A 20,218-nucleotide genomic window follows, 5' to 3' on the forward strand; every position below is an offset into this window, starting at 1 on the left:
GCACTTTAAATGTGGCGTACGGCGTGATGAAGCAGTGAGGTGATGGCATGGCAGGCGAATGAGAACCCGTCCGCCCACCATTGAAATGGCTTGTTTCCCAGGAATGCATATTTAATGAGGCAGGATTGGGATGATATGGGGTGAAAAGCCACCATTGCGGCCAGTGGGTAAAACATTCTTTTTTCCCACCTGCTACTGCACTTAGTGCAAATCTGAGATGGTTCTGCCCAATGTATTATGTTTTATAACTGTTACATTACTTTTAGTATATATTTAAGGTATGGGATCGCATGATAGAACTTGTAATAACATATTATTTTAATAGTGAATTACAGGAATCGTTCACTAGCTTGAAAATATTACAATTATACTTTGAATGTACTATATTGTCTTCCGCTACTATGTGTTTGACCACTAGAGTGCTTTATGGAGGTAAATTATTTTGGCATGTTCATTTACTTTGCACATCAAATTGTTTGTTGAGTATTTTTTGCTCTCTGGGTTAACTCAAAATTTGTGTAAGTTTTCCCTGCACCAATCCAGTATGTTAAAATTTCAAAGACCTTGTCTTCTGATGGAGTGAAAAGTTGACCTTTAGATCCGACTTCAGCCGAGTAGAGACAGGTTTGGAATGATTTGGGCTGCAGATCAAAAATACCAGCATTTCAGAAGCAGTTAACATTTTTAGATAAAAATAAAGGAGTAGAATTTCAGCAGTGTCCTCCTGATCTTCCCCCAATCATCCAAACTCTGTAACTTTTGTAGATCATTGGAAACCATTCCTGAAAGGTGCAGCCAGCCATTTCTCTAGACTTTCTACTAATCTCTCACTAAATATACAACAGGAAATCGGGAGAATCCCCATGGAAATTCTAGATTAAAATGGATACGAAATAATAAAAATTCAAAGTTAAAATTGAAAATGCAGAAGAAAGATATGGGCCGGAAAAGAGAAGACAAATGGTTTTATCATTTAAAACTTTGACAAGTAGATCTCCCACAACATTAATCAAGTTGAAGATGTATTTCTTTCATCTGCACCTGTCTTACTTTTGCTATTCCTATTCTCTGTCTCTTCCTTTCCTCTTCTGCATTTTTGTGCCAATTTTCTGAGTTTTTCTGCTTTTTCTACAGTTGGTGCTTTTTGCGCATCACGGGTAAAATACTTAAAACACTCAGAATGTTTTCATTATTTGCTGATCTATTCTGGTGACCAGTGTTATATCTGTCCGCGTACAGTTAATGACATACCCTCTAGCTGTGCCCACCATGGTGGTTCTACCTCACCCTTTTTCTTTGTGCCCATCATGACTATGTAACATGTATGGACTAAAAGGGTTACCTGCACTAAGGGCAGAATTTTCTGAGCCCGCTGGTGGCGGGCGTGATAGGTGGTGTGCACAGAAAATATGGCACGACCTGCTTCACGACAGCGTGAAAGCAGGGCCGTAATCGTCTGGTCAGCCTGCTGACGGCGGGCTGCGTTTCCCACCATCGGTCGGCGGGGAGCAAATTGTAATACATCAGCATATAATTAAAAGGCCATCCCGCCAGGCTCTTGGAACCCTGCCATATCATTCATCCATGTTGGCGGGAAAGCACGTCAACGTTTTTCACAACAGCACGCAGGTGATGTGCATTTGGTGGCCTTCACTTTGGGGGAACTGAGATGAATGAGCAGCAGAGTTCTCCACAGCTCGCCCATTGTTTACAGGCCTCGGGGCGCCAGGGGTCGGGGGGGTGGTGGTGGTGGTGGGGGGAGAGATGGGTGCGGGGGGTGGGTGGAAATGCCCAGGTGCAAGTGCTGGTCAGCCTAGGAGCCACCGTTATCAGTGGGGGGGGATGGCCAAGTGCTGCCCTGGTGCTGCAACCCACGCACCGACAATCAAGGTGGGGGGTGAGGGAAATGGCCATGCATTAGGGACACCTGTATAAACGGACCATGCCTTTGCAACTGAGACAGATCAGGTGCAGCCACAGTGATATGATTGGGGTTGGGCTCCTAGCCTGTCCGCCCAGGCAACCAACGCGGAGGCACCAAAGGGCCACCGACCGCTCCATACTTCACACTCCACCCCATCCTACCCATCCCATACCGGCCCCCTACACCCCCCTGGCACAGACTTTGAGTCCGCCACCACATTATTGGACCACAGAGCAGCTGGACTGCACACGTTGGACAATCTCCTCGTCAACACTGGCCATGGAGCAGTCACTGCTGGAGACGCTCACAGCCCCTTACAATCTCAGCGTCCTGGTTTGGATCAGTGTCCCCCATGTCGCAGGTTGACGGGGCAGCCATGCAGCGCACTCATCTCTGGCCATCCGAGGGGTGACCAGCACTCTCCAGGAAGCATTAAGGGGCGGTCACCCAGGGCCAGGAAAGGTGCTAAGTACAGCCACGAAAACCATGTCTCTCTCTCTTTCATGCTGCAGGAGGACCACGTCAGGATCATGGATCTTGGTGACCTAGCTGTCTGCCTGATGGCCGACAGAGACTGTAGAAGATGGAGGAGAGAGCGACTGAGGCTCCTGGCCACGCAAAGGCAGGAGCAGCAACCGCATGAAGGGGCAGCAGGGGTTCCCACACGTGCTGCCCAGGAGCGACAGCGAGCCATGGCTGGTTGGAGCCAAGTGACACCCAGGGTCTATAGACGATGCCTGCCATTCCTGCAGATGACTGAGAACCAGTGTCACTGATAACTGCACATGTCCAGGGACCCGGTGGCTCACATTTGACATTTACTCAGGATTTGGTGCCAAGGGGACATGGAGGGCATCCACTGCCAGTGGCTGTGAAAGTGACCGCAGTGCTCAATTTCTATGCCAGTGGCTCCTTTCAAGGCTCGACAGGTGACCTCTGTGGGATTTCACAATCCGCCACCCACAAATGCATCCATGAGGTCACGATGCCATCTTCTCCATGGCACACAAATTTGTGCATTTCACCCAGGAGCGGTAGCCAGGATGCAAGGGCCATTGGATTTGCCCGGATCTCAGGATTCCCACAGGTGCAGGGTGCAATTGACTGCACTCATGTGACACTCAGATCTCCATCGCTACACTCAGTGGACTTCATCAACTGCAAGGGCTTCCACTCACTGAATGTGCAGCTGGTATGTGACCACCAGAAACGCATCCTGCAGGTGCACTGTTTCCAGGGAATGTGCACGATGCCTACATCCTGAGTCGCTCGCAGATCTCTGCAGTCTTCCAGGGTCCACAGAGGCTGCAGGGTTGGGTCCTCTGGGACAAGGGCTACCCGCAGAGGCTGTGGCTGATGACACCCATGCGGAGGCCTCAGGCTGCAGCAGAGCGACGCTATAATGAGGCTCATGCAACAGCTTGCAACTTGGTGGAGCAGACCATCGAGATGCTGAAGATGTGGTTCCGGTGCCTGAACTGGTTTGGTGGAACCATGCAATACAGTCTGCAGAGGGTGTCACACATCGTTGTCGTCTGCTGCACCCTTTACAACCTGGCGCTGCAACGGGGTGAGGAGCTAGCTGAGGAGGAGATGGGGGAGCTGGAGGTCTCTGCGGATCAGGAGGACGCTGCTGGGGATGAGGGTGAGGGGGTCCTCATTGGTGACGATGATGGGGATGAGGCTCTCGCACTGGCTAGACAAGACAAGCACGCTTGGGAGGGCCTCTAGCTGTGCGATTTGTAGAGGATGATGACGACATGCAGTGAGGTTTCCCTGTAAATCTTCACATTGCAGTTGTGAACGTTTGACTCCAGTCTGGCTTATGGCAGTGCACACACCCTCTGTGGGAATGCTCCTGTCATGGAGATTCAGTGGAGACCCTAATAGTCGCTCGATTACAGGAGGATGATGATAACATGCAGTGAGGACACTCCATAAATCTTCACATAGCCCCTGAGAATGTCTGACTCCTGTCTGGTCAAGGGCAGCTCACTTGCGCTCCATGATCAGGGCCATCTCAGAGACGCAGTCATGAAACTTTAGATGCTTCTGATGCTGTGTCTGCCATCAGCACCTCAGCCCTTCAGAAGCTGGTGCACAGTATCACTGGTCGCAGATGCTGGTGTGATGGGGGCCAGCCCCACCTTAAAGGTGCTGAGAGCACACAGAGTATGACAGAACTCTGTGGCACCTGCCCACTACATTCTGGCAGCAATGACCAGCACTGCCGAGGTGCAGGCATCAGTAATGTTTCCAGGGAGTGTGAGACTGGACCATCACTGTGGTCTGAAGGCTGCACAGAGCACAGGGAAGAGGTCCTGGACTGAGACACCTGTCATTTATCCTGTGCAGAAAGGCTCCACATCTGAGTGACAAGAACACTGCTCATCAGAACAAGGAACTACAGGCAGGGAGATGTTCTTAGGAGTTTATTGCCATTAATGAACAGTATGTACAAGTGATTAACACCCTTGGCCAGGCTGTGCAACTACTTTTACCTGACATTCCTAACCTACCGCTACGTCTTAGTGCTCCCTGGACATCCACAGCAGAGGTGGAGGCAGCCTGCTGACTGTGATGTCCTGTCTGTGATGACTTTGGCGGGCGTCCTCTGGAGAGCTGATACTTGGAGGGCCCTGGCCAGCTTTCGGGGTCCTGCTGTGTGGTAGTGGCACCTTCCTCGGCCTGTGAAGCTGAAGCTGCGGAGGTCACAGGAAGGGGGGATTTTGATGGGCCGGACACCCCCGGAGTCACCTGGGTGGATGACCCCAGAGTGTGCACATGCTGATCCTCCTCTCTATGGGTGCCCGAGACCCCTGGATGACTCCGTGAGCAGAAGAGGTAGCTGGAGTGAGATCGAGCTGCCCAGCACCCCTCTCGTGTACACACTGTTGGAGGCCAACTATGGCATCAGCAATGGAGTTCAGCCCGCACAACAATGCAGCAGTGACTTCCTGGACCAAGGTCTCCATGGCTGCCGCCATCCTGCCATCGGTGCGTTGCAATGCCGGCGCTATCACCTCAACCTGAAGGCAGACGGACTCCTCCATCGTGCCTTGCAATCCGACGAGTGCACCGGACATCCCTTCTTGATGTTCTAGAACTTGCCTTTGCAGCTCCAGCAACTGTGACATGATCGAGTCCGGAGGCTCATCATCTGACTCAGACTCAGCAACGTTCTGGCCTCCAGCAGTCGTCCGAGTGGTGAAGACCTGGGAAGTCTCTGCCTCCGCCTGCTGTGGATCAGAAAGTGTGATGTGCTCACCAGATTGTGATCCTGAGGATATTCTAAAGCTAGGTCCCACCGAGGTGGTGTGTCTCTGCGCTGGTGGAGGGACTTCAGGGAGGGTGCCTTCAGATTCCTCTTCAGAGGTTTCCTCGGGGCTTGATTGGAATCCCTGGGTCATGGACTCTGTTGGCTGTTTCCCAGATGTGACTGCGGAAGCAAAGGGAGATAATTCGTGCATGGCAGTGCCCTGTGACAGAGGACACATCACTCATGGCATGGTTGTCTGATGGATGTTGCACTGCTGAATCCTCACTTGGTAGAGCAGCACCAACCTCACCGTCAGCACAGGACAGGTCCTGGTCATCGATGGCCAGCTGGATGGCTCTGTTTTCGAATTCTGTCAGGGCTTTAATTTCCAGCATCCCACCACCTGTCTGCAACCTTTCCCTCCTGTTGTGAGCCAGTTTGTCCTGCATGGATAGAGATGGGGAGAGTGTATCAGGATGCCTGCTGGGCCAGATGATAAGTATGCCTGGCCTGTGTGAGTGATGAGTGGTCCCATGGACGGGATAAGAACAATGACGGTGTGTGTGAAAGAGTGAATGGTGATGTCCCTTTAACTGGCAGTGAGTGAGGGCCCTGTGGGTGTGTGATGGGTTTGTGAGTGTGTGAGTTGGGAGTGATGAAAAGAGTGACTTACTCTGATAGAATGGAGGAGATCATTCATCCTTTGGCAGCACAGGGTGGCTGTCCTCCTCTACAGGGCGTTTGCGCTGCCACCGCCTCCCAAGCTGGGTTGGTGACATTGCTACCAATCCTGCGGCCAGAGCGGGGGTAGAGCACATCCCGGCGGGCCTCCACAGCATCCAGTAGTCGCTCAAGGGACCCGCCGTTGAAGCGGGTGGCTGCAGTCTTTTTGCCTTTGCTGACCATGTCTCCCAGGCAGTGGTGGTGAGCTGGTGGTGATGAGAGCTTTGCTGGCGGCTGCCTTTTAAAGATGGCGGCCGGTGTGATGCAACAGCGGGGTGATGGTGGGTTGGCAAACGACAGCCCACTCACCATGGAAATGGATTGTTTAGCGGGCCTGAATAAATAATGAGGCGAGCTTGGGATGATACCGCGTGAAAACCCACCATTTTCGTCGGCGGGTATGTCTCCATTTTACCCGCCCGCTACTGCACTTAGTGCAATTCTGGGAAAATTCTGCCCAGTATTACAATTACTTTTTTGTGTCCTGTAGCATTCCATGGAAATGTGAGCAACCTGCATTCATTGTAGTATCTGTACCAGTTTGTCGTATTCATGCCATGTAGCTCAAGTTCATGTCCTTTGAGACAGTCGAATCCCTATTTATCATCATGACTTTATGTTCCTTTGTGCCGTGGTCTATCTGTCTCATGTCCTCTGCTTGTACCTGCTGTATGTTTGCCATCCTATAGTGCTATGAATATTTGCTTTGCCTGTTTCTCAATGAATGCTTTTGTGTCCTTGTGTTCACACCTCTGTGGTGTCCTCCCATTTATTCTAAATCCCATCTTTGCTTTTCTGATGGCTCCCTACCACTCTGTTCTTGTCTGTTCAGCTTGTCCATCCATCTGCAGTACCTGAAACTATGGCAAGCAAACACCCTCTTTTCCAGCGTACAGCTGGAAAATAAGCATTTGGTTTAAATCACTTAACATGCAATTCCAATAGGATAAGCACTTTAAAAGGGGCAAGCACCAGTTGCTGTTAGTGGTGTGTTTTGGAGAAGTTAAATGAGGATGGAGACGGCTGGAAGTTGGATGAGTGGGGCCTGAAGTTGTGCCAAATGCCTAAGAACAGTGGAAGTTGGCTGGTGGCCAATGGCCAAGATGCCATCAGGAGAAAAAAGACAACTGTTTATGCAGTCTGTAGCCCAAAGTTAGGCATCTTCCACCCAGGACTTGTCTTGGGGTTGGGAGGCAAGCAGACGAGGCACCTGAAAATCTTTGCGAGAGAACTGGAATGTGGAATTAGCAGGACACAAGGGGAGCAGGTTAAGCAGATCACCTGAGGCTGAGTGCCTGAGGAAAGGAAGGAGGGCGAGGGAGAGAAAAATATGAAGAGGTAAAGAAAATTGTGATTCTGTGAAAAGGGAGGGGGCAGGGGGAGTGGTAAGGGTTACAGGGAGTACAAGGAGCAGAGAGAGGAGGTGAATGCATACAAAACATAGCAGTGTAATTGGGCAAAAGTGCTGCAGGGTCATTATTCGACTATTGATCAGAAAAGGTAGGTGAGTGTGGAGGTCATAAACTATTTTAGATGGAAGGTTGGACAGCTGGGCCAAGGACAAATTAATAAGCTTTATTCATCTTTACCAATATATTCATTGTGCACCAGCAATTACATTGGTGCAGCATCATGCACTGCCAGATGTTTGGAATTGCTATGAAAGTTAAAATACGCAGATGAATGGCAGTTGATTAAGGAGCCATGTAACATCATAGGGAGCCACACTTGCATTACAAATCACATTGTGTTACGCTCACAACACCATCTACAGTGGAAATACTATTACATTGCAATCACACACCATTTTTGAGCATTTTATGGTATACATATTAATAGTATCAAATGTCAAGATAATAAAGCTACTCTTGATATCTCAAGACTATTGCAATAATATTATAGTTATATTCCAGAAAGTGAGAGGTACCTGTAAAATATGATGCACACCCAAGTTATGCTATGGTCATCACACTGCACTTAACTTAGTGGCAAAGAAGCTCTGTGAATTCATGGAAGCACAAACACAGATGTTCGTTCACCAGTTAGTTCAGATAATGTCTAGGAAAGGTTACTCTGTATCCCACTTTCAATGAAAAGCAATGAAAACTGGGAATGCTGGAAATCTGAATTAAAAACAGAAAATGCTGGAAATACTCAGCAGGTCTGGCAGCATCTGCAGAGAGAGAAACAGAGTTAACGTTTCAGGCCAATGAACTGGGAAAAGTTAGAAATGTAATAGTTTTCGAGCAGGGGATGGATAGGAAAAGGGACAAAAGGAAGGTCATTGATAGGATAGAAGACAGAAGAGATTGAACGGCAGCGAGTTAGTCTCCTAGGGCCAAAGAGAGTGGGGAGGGGGCAAGAAAAGAATCAAAGATGTGCTTAGAGCAGATGTGCTGCTGCCTGAAAACAAAAATAAGAGAAAAATCAAAACATGCAAAGTAGGAAAGAAAATGGGGGAGTGGTGGGTGTGGAGGTGGGTTGAGGCAGGGAGCATGGTGCAGAGATTATGTTCTGAAATTGTTATTCTCAATGTTGAGTCTGAAAGCACTTGGAGCATCTTGCATATCTGTAGGAGCTATGTAAATGAGCTATGATCAGTCCATCCGTCACTTTGTGCAGTGCAAGCCTGCAGGAATGGGATCCCAATTGCTTGCTATTTTTCCAGCCTTCGGTGGAAGCCATGTATCTTTTGGACAGACTGACATGTTCCACGCAGATATTTACTTCATATGTTTGAGTTTTTAAACATATCATGAGGATGTGTTTTCCCACAACTGGTGCAAAATCTATGTTACCTTGAATTCCTCCCATCCCTCCCAAGATTCAAATTGTGTTTGACTCTCCCTTTTGTTTTTAGGGACGCTATCGTTACAAGTTCTGTCAACTCCGTGACAAGCTTCTTCTCAGGTTTTGTTGTCTTCTCTTTCTTGGGCTACATTTCAAAGCGGCATGGAGTGGCTCTGGAGGATGTGGCCACTGGAGGTGAGATCACAGAACTGATTTTGCCCTCTGTACTTTCACTTACCATAACGTATGCCAAATAGACGTGTAAAAAAAAAGGAAGGGACCAGTGCAGAATAGCAACATCATTTTCTTTGCAGGTGAAACACCCCATAAGGTTCATCTGTGAAAAAAATCTACATATGAAATGACTGAGAATGAAGTCAATTTACAGATGACTAAGTCAGATAATATCAGATTCACCAATGTTTGTTTTAAGGAACTCTGATCCACAAACATCCAGAATGATTACACACTATTTTATCATTTGCTAAATTACTTTTACATTAAGTTAATATATTTGGATTCCTTTTTAATTTTGTTTTACAATTTGCTCTCATGAAGGTAATGACTTATACTGGACCATAGCAGCATCACTGAAGAACTCGTGAGAGTCTAGACAGTGACTCCTAGTGTACTCTTTCACTGTAGAGGCTAAAGCTGAATATTAGATCATACAGAGTGCCAAAGTTAAACAGTTATTGGCTCGTTAGATCAGCAAAGATTAAATTTGTTTCCCTCCACCAGATTTTTAGTATGTTTTAAATATACTTTGTTGCTGAGGCCATAATATTATCAATGAAAAGCTACCAGTCACTTGCTATGACACTGAGAACCTATGTACAAAATAGCTGCACCCTTGAGAAGTGGGACAAAAAAAACCTAACAGATCCTTTGTCAATCACAGCATACAGAAAATGTTCGCGCAGAAAGCAGACTGCCATTCACTTCCCATCAGAATCCAGGACAGCTAGCATCTGGCTGGCTTTGGGTGTATAGTCTAATTTGGGTTTATAGTCTAATTTGGGTCTATAAATTAGATGCCCATTTCCTTCAATTTGAATTTTACCCCTTCACCAAGTAGTACTGAAAACAGTCATGGAGCAGTCTGGTACCTGTACAGTTCGGTGTGGTGGGAGATTTGAAGACAATTCAGAAAACATGAGCAGGACTATTCTGAAGTTTGATGAGTGTAAATAACTTCCATGTTGACAGTAAAAATGTGTTTTTCCTAACTTGTTGATGCTGGAGAATAGAATCCTTTTCTATTTCATTCATTTGGTGTCAGCATCAAACACTCCAGCCATAAAAAATAGTGAAGCTTCTTTAACTTAATGGACAAAGAGGGAGACTCCATCTGCACTATATGCAACAAAATTGTAAACCTTTTCATAAAGTATTATTTTATTACATTAAGCACACAGACAAAAATGTGCACTGAATCACCTGGGCACAGTTGTAAACTTTGTACACTTGTAAAGGAATCTGCCTGATTTTCCTACCATTTAAATAAATGGAATAAAATCAGGCAGTTCCTTTCCAGGTCAGCAATGCAATCCTCTTCCAATATTTGCTCCACCCAAGTGATCCAGTGTACCAGGACAGACCAAGCTTAATCTCCCCAAACATCTTATCCAAATATATTTGATACTAATCTCAGAAGACTAATGTCAAATGAACCAACCTTACAAATGTCACAAGTTCTCTTAATTGGAAAACTACTTTATTTATATTTTCAGAAGCCGGATTGGTCTTTATCATTTACCCAGAAGCTATTGCCACTCTTCCTGGTTCATCAGTTTGGTCAGTCATCTTTTTCATCATGCTACTGACATTGGGACTTGACAGCGCAGTGAGTGCATTCAATGTTATATTTTGGAGGTCAATTAAGCAAATAGATTGTATTTTTAATCTGTAATTACTATCTCTGTAATTCCCTCCCTCTCTGCAATTTCAGCCAGCCCTACAACTCTCTGAATCTGTGCTCCTCCAATTCTGGCCTCTTGATCATCCCCGATTTGAATGACTCCACCATTGGTGGTTGTGTTTTCAGTTGCCAAGATACTAAGCCCTGGAATTGCCTCCCTAAATCTTTCCACCTCTTCTCCTTTCTTTCTTTCTTTAAGGTGCCACTTAAGGCCTCCACCTTTGAAGATTTTGGTTATCTGCCCAAATCATAGAAGCTTAGATTCATAGAATGGTTAGACACAGAAGGTGCTGTTTGGCCCTGCATGTCCATGCCAGCTCTCTGCAAGAGCAACTCTGCTAGACCTTTCCTGGCAGCCCTGCAAGTGTTTTTGCTTCATGTGCTTATCCAATTCCTTTTTGATAGCCACAATTGAATCTGCCTCCACCACACTCTCAGGCAGTGCATTCCAAATCCTAACCACCCACTGAGTAAAAACATTCTTCCTCATGTTGCTCATTTTGTCAATTGCCTTAAATTGGTGTTCTGAGGTTATCAAACTTCTGTCAACAGGAATTGTTTCTCCCTAGTTACTCTTCCTAAACCTCTCATGAATTTGAACACCTCTATCAAATCTTCTCTCAACCTCTTCCCTAAGAAGTTCAGCCCCAGCTTCTCCAGTTATATGGATAGATTGAAGTATCTCAGCCCTGGAGCCATTCTCTTACTGTCTCCTTATGAGTCGCAGTGTCAAATTTTGTTTTGACAACTTCCCCTGTGAAGCATTTTGGGATATTCTGCTCAATTGGAGGTGCTATATAAATACAATTTGTTTTTATTTGTTAGTAATCAATAGAGTGAAAACGCATGTAGCGATAGTATCAGGGCTGAGTCCTTGAAGCTTGCAGCGCTCTGTAGAACCATAGAATCATTGAAAAGTTACGGTGAAGAAAGAGGCCATTCAGCCCATAGTCACTGCACCAACCAAAAAAAGAAAAAAGAAACTAGCTACTCATTTTAATCCCACTTTCCAGCCTCTGGTCCATAGCCTTGCAGGTTACAGCACTTCAGATGTAGATCCAGGTACCTTTTAAATGAGTTGAGTGTTTCAGTTTCAACCACCAACTTAAGCAGTGAATTCCAGACACCCACCACTCTCTGGGTGAAAAGGTTTTTCCTCATGTCCCTGCTAATCCTTCTACCAATCACCTTAAATCTATTCCCCCTGGTAATTGACCCCTCATCTAGAGGAAACAAATTTTTCCTGTCTATTCTATCTAGGCCCCTCATAATTTTGTACACCTCAATTAGGTCACCCCTTAGCCTCCTCTGTTCAAAGGAAAACAACCCTAGCCTATCCAATCTCTCCTCATCGCTACAATTTTCCAGCCCTGGCAACATTCTTGTACACCTCCTTTGCACTCTCTCCAAAACAATTATGTCCTCTGTGACCTGCGAAAAGAATATATACATAAATTATGTAATTCAAGTAAATTCAAATCCCATCTCCCAGTCATAAAATAATCATGCATGCTGTCTGCTGCAAATATTAAAGCCCACAGGTATTCTCTAATAAGAGAATAAGGCCTAGCCCAGAATTTCATCAGAGCTGCTCCCACTCCCCTGTCAGAACTCCACCTTAAGTACAGCAAAAAATCTGTATACTTCCATTTCCCACATGTTTTCAGGGATAGTCTGAGTCCACACTTCCAGCAGGAGTCAGAAGCTTAAGTCAGAACTCCAACGATTTGTAAAATCATAGACAATATATGTGCAAAGTATGCAATGTCAGCAGGAAAAGTTTCTTGCCAGGGGACAGACTCATAAAATAACTGCATTTTTCTTCTTATCTGAGGCCTTGCCATGGATTTTGAGCTAAGAATAATGAAGAACCTTTCAGCACTCATCATTGTTAAGGAACAAATCATACAGCGCTTCCAGCATCCACACATGAGTAGTTAAATGTGCAAATTAGCCCATTGTTGCCCAGTATGTCCTGATGCTCCAGAATATTCACTGCATCAGTATTTCACTGAGAGACTTGGTATTCAAACACATAAAACAGTGTGAAGTTGGTGGGGGCGGGCGGGGGCAGGGATTGGGGGGGTGCGCTTACTCAATATAAGGAGAGATTAGGCTGCATAGCTCCCACTTTTATGTACTATATGGTCTCCTCATGTTGGAACATTGGCTCCAAGATGTGTGTGTACAATTCCAACAAGAAGTGTGCTAGGCACCATCTTGGAGAGTGAATTTAATAGCCACTGGCAGCATGCAGAGCAAGGAGATTATGATGTCATTTAGTGTGCATTGCTAATTTGATGCCAGAGCTGCCACCTTTGAACACCATGTTCCAACCTGTTCTAACATCGCACAGTTGAACACAACAATAAATGTTCTGATAAACTCCCGCTAGTGCTACTTAAAAGCATTATGAACTCCTTATAAATTAGTTGCTGGACTATTTCTTTTGGCTACCAGTGCAATTATAAGTGTTTTTGTAGCTTTTCTCTACTTGGCTAAAGTCTCAATAGTCTACAGGGAATGGTCTGAAGACCTTTTTGTTCATTTAAAAGCTTCTGCTGAAACAAGTTACTTCCAAACCTGGGCAATTTGGTAGACCTTTCTCTTGGAATAGAGTATGACTGGGAGAATGACGAGAAACCACACAGAGTTAGACCAGCTGCTGGAAGAGAGAGGAGGAGGAAGGGGAGAAGAGCCCTCAGTATGAAAGTGTATTCATGTAAGGTTTTTAAGGAGCAATTTTCTTACCTTAACGTCAGATAGGACCAAGGCTTGAAAAGTCTGTGCTTCACTAAAGTAATCTGTCAACTGCTGCCCTTATAAAATATTGTGGCTACAAAAGCAGGTCTGAGGCTAGGAATCTTGCAGTGAATAGTCACCTCCTGACTCCCCAAAGCCTGCCAACCATCTACAAGGCACATGTCAGCAGTGTGATGGAATAATCTCCACTTGGCTGGATGAGTGCAGCTCCAACAACACTCAAGAAGCTTAACATCATCCAGGACAAAGCAGCCTGCTTGATTGGCACCCCATCTATAAACATTCACTCCCTCCACCATAGTGGCACAGTGTGTGCCATCTACAAGGTGCACTGCAGGAACTCATCAAGCCTCCTTAGACAGCACCTTCCAAATCCACGACTATTACCATCTGGAAGGACAAAGGCAGCAGACACATGGGAACACCACCACCTGCAAGTTCCCCTCCAAGCCATGCACCATCCTGACTTGGAAATGTATCACCATTCCTTCACTGTCACTGGGTCAAAATCTGGGAACTCCCTTCCTAACAGCACTGTGGGTGTACCTACACCACATGGACGGCAGCGGTTCAAGAGACAGCTCACCACCACCTTCTCAAGGGCAATTAGGGATGGGCAAGAAATGCTGCCCTAGCCAACCACACCCATACCCCATGAATGAATTTTTAAAAACCCACAAGTACAGCATCAAAGCAGAACAAGGGCAGCATTACTGTGGATGTCAAGGTGACCGTGACACACAGCCTTTATGCATTTGGTTTCTTCCAGGCTGCTGCTGGAGATACAAGCAACATCACACAGCTTGCTGTGTACTGCTGCATAATGGAAGTCACTGAGGCTCTATACACAGGGCAGAAAAGATTAGAGCAATGGCAAATTCACCTACATCCTGATGTATGTATCATGCCAATGCCCTTTCTCTGTCAAGTCTACTTGAGCACACTGCTCTTCAACTAACTAACTTACTTTGCAGTTGCACCCATCCCTTTCTAACTATGCCCTTCCTCACATCCCCATGTATCCGGCTATCACTGGCAATCATCCCCAACCCAAAGCAATGTCATGTCTCTTCCTCATTGTCACCCTCAACAAATACTCTCCATCCATCCATTCAACACTTATCATTATTCTCAATCATAGGTTTATTCTTCCCCTCCTTGAAGGGAAAGTTACCATCCCATCTTCCTAAATTAGATTCCAAGTTAAGTCAAGGAGAATAGAACACAAAATACGAGGGAGAGGCAGAAAGCCGGAGGTGCCCCTCCAGCCATCTTGCAACTGACAGGTGCAGAGGAAAAGGTGATGCACCCCAGCACAGTGCCTGACGATCAGAGATGGGCATGTCCCAGCTTCCTGGTGACAGAATTAAATATCAGGTTACCAAATGACATATGACACTCACTCATGTTGATTTTATCTCAGCCGCGAGTCAAATATGATCATGTGGATAATGATCACTTATTCAAGTTTTTAATCTCCCACAGAGCCTTCAAGCATCCAGCATAAGGTGACGCAAGAGGATGACAAAAACTCCTTGGAGGAGGTCACTCACACTCACAGGCGTCATTCAGACCATGCACTATGTCCCTCAGTGGAACCAGTAAGCAAGATAGTTGGGTTTTCACTTGGTGACTCACTCGTTAAAAGTGAACAAGAGCAGATGTTGGAGACAGGGGGAGCTTTGGTGAGTTGTGTTGGAGGCCACAGGATATTCCATGCCCTGCTCAGTTGATGCAATGGTGAATCTCAGCAACCAATGATGAAGAGAATACGTTTGGCATAGCAACAAAGAACGTGCAATGTGCAGAGAGATTGGAGGAGTCTGACTCAAGTATGAGTGGCATTGTGCCGCAGGCCTTTGCAATAATGGGCAAAATTGTCCCAGATTTGCACTAAGTGCTGTAGTGGGCAAGAAAAAGAATGTTTTACCTGCCGGCTGCAAAGGTGGCTTTTCATGCTGTATCATCCTGCCTCATTAATCATGCATTCCCGGGAAACACCCCGTTTCTATGGCCATCACCTCACCACTTCCTCACGCTGGGCACCATATTTAAAGTGCAGACGTGTGCCCATCTGTCAGTGCTTCCAGCCCAGGATTGCTGCACATTAGGCATGGCCCTGAAAGGCAGGAAGCCTGCAGCCCCCGATTCAGTGACGCATCCCTGGAACACCTTTTGGACACAGTGGAGGCCCGCCACAATGTCCTCTACCCCCATTCAGCGCCAACGCCTTGCAAAAGAGGGCAGCCACCCAGAGCCTTAAGAGGATGAATGGTCTCATCCGTTCTGCCAGGGTAAGTCACTCTTCTCATCACTTTCAACTCACACACTCACAAACCCATCACACATCCACAGCGATCTCACAACCCAAGGGACAACACTAACTCTCACACACACACTCACATTTGCATCAGACTCATATCCCCTCGAGCTCACGTCCTCAAACCATCCATGGCTCCACTCCTCACACAAACACTCCATGCAGTGCCATGTGACCTGCTTGCACTCTCTCCATCTGTTTTCATGCAGGAGAAGCTGGCTCAAAGCAGCAGGGAGAGGTTCCAGACGGGGGGTGGAGTGGCCCACATTAGGCACATCACTCATTTTGAGGAGCCTGCCATCATGCTGATTGGTGAGAGCGTGGACCATGCCTGTGGCGATGGTGAGGTCGCCAGCGAACACCCACATGAGGATCCTGCATCACATCATCCCTCTCTCAATGCAGCTGTGAGTGCTCTCTCTCCTGCTTTTGACTCTGCTGCCATGCACTAATTATCTCTATTTTGGTTCACAGGGAGCTCTGCCAAGCGACCGACACCCTCAGCCAGCCAGTCCCTCAGCTCTATCCAGGACTTCACTTCCAGCCAAGAGGACACCTCCTCCATTGAAGAGCTGGAAATAAGAGCTGGAAGACCCGTCACAGCGCTTACCCACACCCTCCACCAGCGCAGAGACACACACCTCGGTGGGACCTAGATCTAGAGCAGGCTCAGGTTCACAATCTGGTGGTCACCACACGGATGCATATGGAATTCTCCATGAGAAGGATGGCAGACGCATGGAGACCCTGGTCCAGCAGAACACAGGTGTGTGCAGACCTGCATTCTATCACGATAGCCATGAGTGAGTTCCTGCAGTGGCCATACAAGAGAGAAACGGAGCATCTCGACGTCCCTGCAGGTGCTCCTTCCCCTCAAGGAGTCAGGCCGGGGCTGTTCACTCCCTCCGAGTCCCCTTTGCCTGTGACCCCCTCAACATCGTCCTTTTCCACCACCGAGGGAGCAGCTGGCCCACAGGAAGACAGCTAAAGCAAGCCAGGGCCCTCAAGGCCTCAGCTCTCCAGAGGACCTATGCCCAAGTCATCAGAAGCAACACGGTCAACCATTGCACAGGCTGTCTCCACTCCTGTTGTGGATGTCAGGGCAGCACCTAGAAGTGTTAGGACTACAGAAGTTAAGAAATTCTGATCACAAGTGGTTGCACTGGTGAACACATTTTGTCCCTTTATAATCTGAAAATATATTCACTTTCACTGAATAATGTGTAAAGTTGTCTTTCAGCTTCATTTACAGGCTTTGCGAGTGCCCCCCTTGCATCCACCCCTACTAGCAGTTCAGCTGCACGCAGCCAGACCATAAGTGATTCTGGAGGGAGAAGTGTGTGTGTGGCAGGGCCTTTCAGAGCCTCGTGCAAGCACTTTCCCACACACACAGAGCCTTCATCCATCACACACATCTCACTGTCCTGAGCATTTTCAATGCTGCCTGCTGGGGTTCTCTCTCAGTTGTCCATCTGAGTCGACCTGCATCTCCACCCACCCACTGATCGCACTCCTATGCAGCACCTGTTCCCACCCACCATGAGGCTCCTTTCACTTTCGGATTTAGAAGCATGGTGCATGTAACATTCTACTTTAGCTCCCTTGTTCTTTCCCCTCCCCAGTCAACCATGTTCTTTCCCCCATCACTGTCGACCCCCACCGGCATCACCTTCCACCTCCCCAGCATCACCTACCAGCCACAACCCTTTTCTTTTGGGGATGCCTAGGTGAATGCGCATATTCCCTATCTTCCTGAAAATCCCACCCCCATTCACATTAACCTCCTTGACCACCTCCCTCCCACCCCCAGGGTCTGTGTCTGCCTCCGAGTCCTCATCCACCACCCTCACCAACCCTTCTACTGATACCATCGCACCGTCACCTTCCTACCCGACTGGCTCACTCTGCCTGCCCTCATTCTCACTATTCCCTCCTACAAGCCCACCGTTTCGCTCCCCAGGAAGCAGCTATTGACTCCACAGACCCCTCTCTTGCACGTTCACGTGGATATACCCCAGCCCTTACTCTTTCCCCCTTCCTTACTCTTTCCCCCTTCCTTACTCTTTCCCCCTTCCTTACTCTTTCCCCCTTCCTTACTCCTTCCCCCTCCCCGAACTCCTTCCTCCCTACCGAAGTCCTTTCTGCCCCAGACTCCTTCCCCCCTCTGAACTCCTGCCCTTTTACCTTCCTCCCCCATTACACCTATCTCCAAAGTTGCTGTGTTCTCCCCCATTACCCCCTCCTCGCACCATACTCCCACCCCCTCCAAAACTGACACCCCCCCAACACCTTTGTTTCCCCCCTCCCAAGCTCACCTCCCCCTGCCCACCCACCCCACCCCTGATACACCTTCCTGTCCAGTGAAACCTAAACCTTCCTCTCCCACACCCCGGAACATCGTCTTCTCCCACTGACAGCTGGACGTTCCTCACCACCCCTTCAATGATCATCCATAGCACACCATGGCCAAGACTCTGATGTCCCAAAGCAGACCATCAACGATGACTTTCCACCTTCCATGAGCTGCTTCACGGCAGAGCCATGTCCGTGTGAATCCACCCAGCATGCGACACACATTCCTCCAGGGTCCAGTTGCTGTTGGGCTCCAGCATCTTCTGCTCCAAATGTCCATGATGGGAGCAAGGCCCTGATGGTGAGGTCCGACTTCTGCATGTCACACTTGTCAAGATGTGTTCTGCAGCGGCATGTTTTCCCACTGATGCGGGCAGTAAATTTGATGTGGGGGAATGATTCTGGTGAGCTGGGCTTATAATGATATGCAGATGTATTACAATGAAGTTCCCAACGTCAGGAGGTGGGAAATGTGGCCCGCCATTGATGAGCGGAGCGGATGATTGCAAACTGGTTTCACAAAACTGATTTTTGGCCTTCCCGCCATATTGTCTACTCATGACCGCCATGACACCCAACGCCAGCAGGCACGGAAAATACCGCGCAATGTCTTCATCTACAGATGGAGTAGCCACATGCAATGGGCATTACATGTGATAATCAAATGAGTGCAAGCAGACCCTCACTTGGACACTGGATTCCACACTAAATAGGATTCATGATACTCTAGCCTTGGCCTATCAGTGCCGCCTTGATCTGCAGCAAAGTGCTCTTCAGCTCATTGCTAGCAAGAATGTGTGGTTGGGCCATGATGAGGAAGGTGGTGAAAAGGGACGTGGAAGTTGAGCTCTGCTCAAAAGTGCTTCCAATTCTCACCCATTGCCCTCACCTCATGCCTTGTGTCTCGATGGCTGAGTCTGTCCCTGCACAAGTGCAGGTTGAGCAGTCTTTGGCAGGATCCTCACTGGCTCCTAAATATAGAGGATGTTGACCAAGAGCAGTCAGAGCAGGGATCTAAGGAGACTGTCCCTACCTCTGCTGGAGCCACAGGCATTGCACCAAGTAGAAATGCTAGAAAATAGAAGACTAAATACTTGTAGTCGCACGTTTGTTAGATAATGTTAGATTGTTAATCTATGTGAGTCAAAAATAAAATGGAAACTAATTTGTTTTCACCACTTTCCTGTCTTGCCCATTTCTGGTTGCTGCCTGGCACATGATCTTTTCACTTGTGATGAATGGTAAGACAGGAATTGACACCAAGCAATGGATGGCTGACAAAGGTGGGGGGCTTTCTTCTTGCATAATTGTTTTATGTTGAGAGAGGGAGGGGGGAGAGGGAATGTGCCTTTTGTCTTTCATTGATTGGGTACCTCATGGATGTCATCAGGCACATTTTAAATGGGTACCCCTTGTCTCCAAGCAGCCAGTTGTTGTGTTCGCTTCAAGGTGCAAAGAGACCAGACAGGGTGGGCTGCAACAGGGCGAAAGCATCATGGCAGCTGCCTGGGCATCATCATTGGTAAAGTTAGCATAATTGCCTGTCTTGCCAAACAAGCCATCAGTCACCTGTATTCTGCATTTGTGTGCTGTTGGTTGCAAGTTCCTGTGCATGTCTCCAGCAGAGCCCAGGAGGAAGCCAGAGGCAAACAGTTGAGGGCGGTTGTGACTTTGACAGGCACTGGTGAAGCATGACCACCAAGCATAGCACCAGGTCTTGCTCCAGCAGGCTGCAAATATCTACCACTTGACATGAGACTCTGTTGTTCAAAGATACTTATCCTTTTCCTGTACACACTGTGTTGTGGGTATGGCCCTCATCCAAGCTTCAACTCTGCTTGTGCTCTTTCTTCTTTGGAGCAGCAACAGCCTGTTCCTCACAGACTTGCTACTCTTGCTGCTGATGCCCCTGCTGGTGCTGTTGATCATCTTGGTCATCGTCTGAGATCCAGAGTAAAATGACATAAACAACACCTATGTTGATGTAACAGATCAAAGCTCCAAAGTGGGGATTAGACATACAAACCCCCAAAGATGGAAAAGTAATTTCTCAATACAAGCACTGTGAATAAAGCCACAATCAGGCAAGAAATCAGCTGTGAGGTTTCAGCGCTTATTAGCATAATTCCCTGTCATGTCTTCAGCCCCGTCAATTGCCATTGTGTT

At 47.4% G+C, this 20,218-nt stretch overlaps 1 protein-coding gene across 1 annotated transcript in view; it reads left to right on the plus strand.

Annotated features, from left to right (window-relative positions):
* The window catches only part of slc6a3 (solute carrier family 6 member 3), a 114,177-nt gene that overhangs the window by 65,485 nt on the left and 28,474 nt on the right, over positions 1-20,218 (plus strand). Inside the window, exons 7-8 of the mRNA XM_078535273.1 lie at positions 8,767-8,891; positions 10,430-10,542. Of these exons, the coding sequence (XP_078391399.1) occupies positions 8,767-8,891; positions 10,430-10,542 (238 nt within the window). The remainder of the gene's footprint in view (positions 1-8,766; positions 8,892-10,429; positions 10,543-20,218) is intronic.

This window comes from Cetorhinus maximus, chromosome 3, assembly GCF_964194155.1.
Source record: "Cetorhinus maximus chromosome 3, sCetMax3.hap1.1, whole genome shotgun sequence".
Lineage (NCBI taxonomy): Eukaryota > Metazoa > Chordata > Chondrichthyes > Lamniformes > Cetorhinidae > Cetorhinus > Cetorhinus maximus.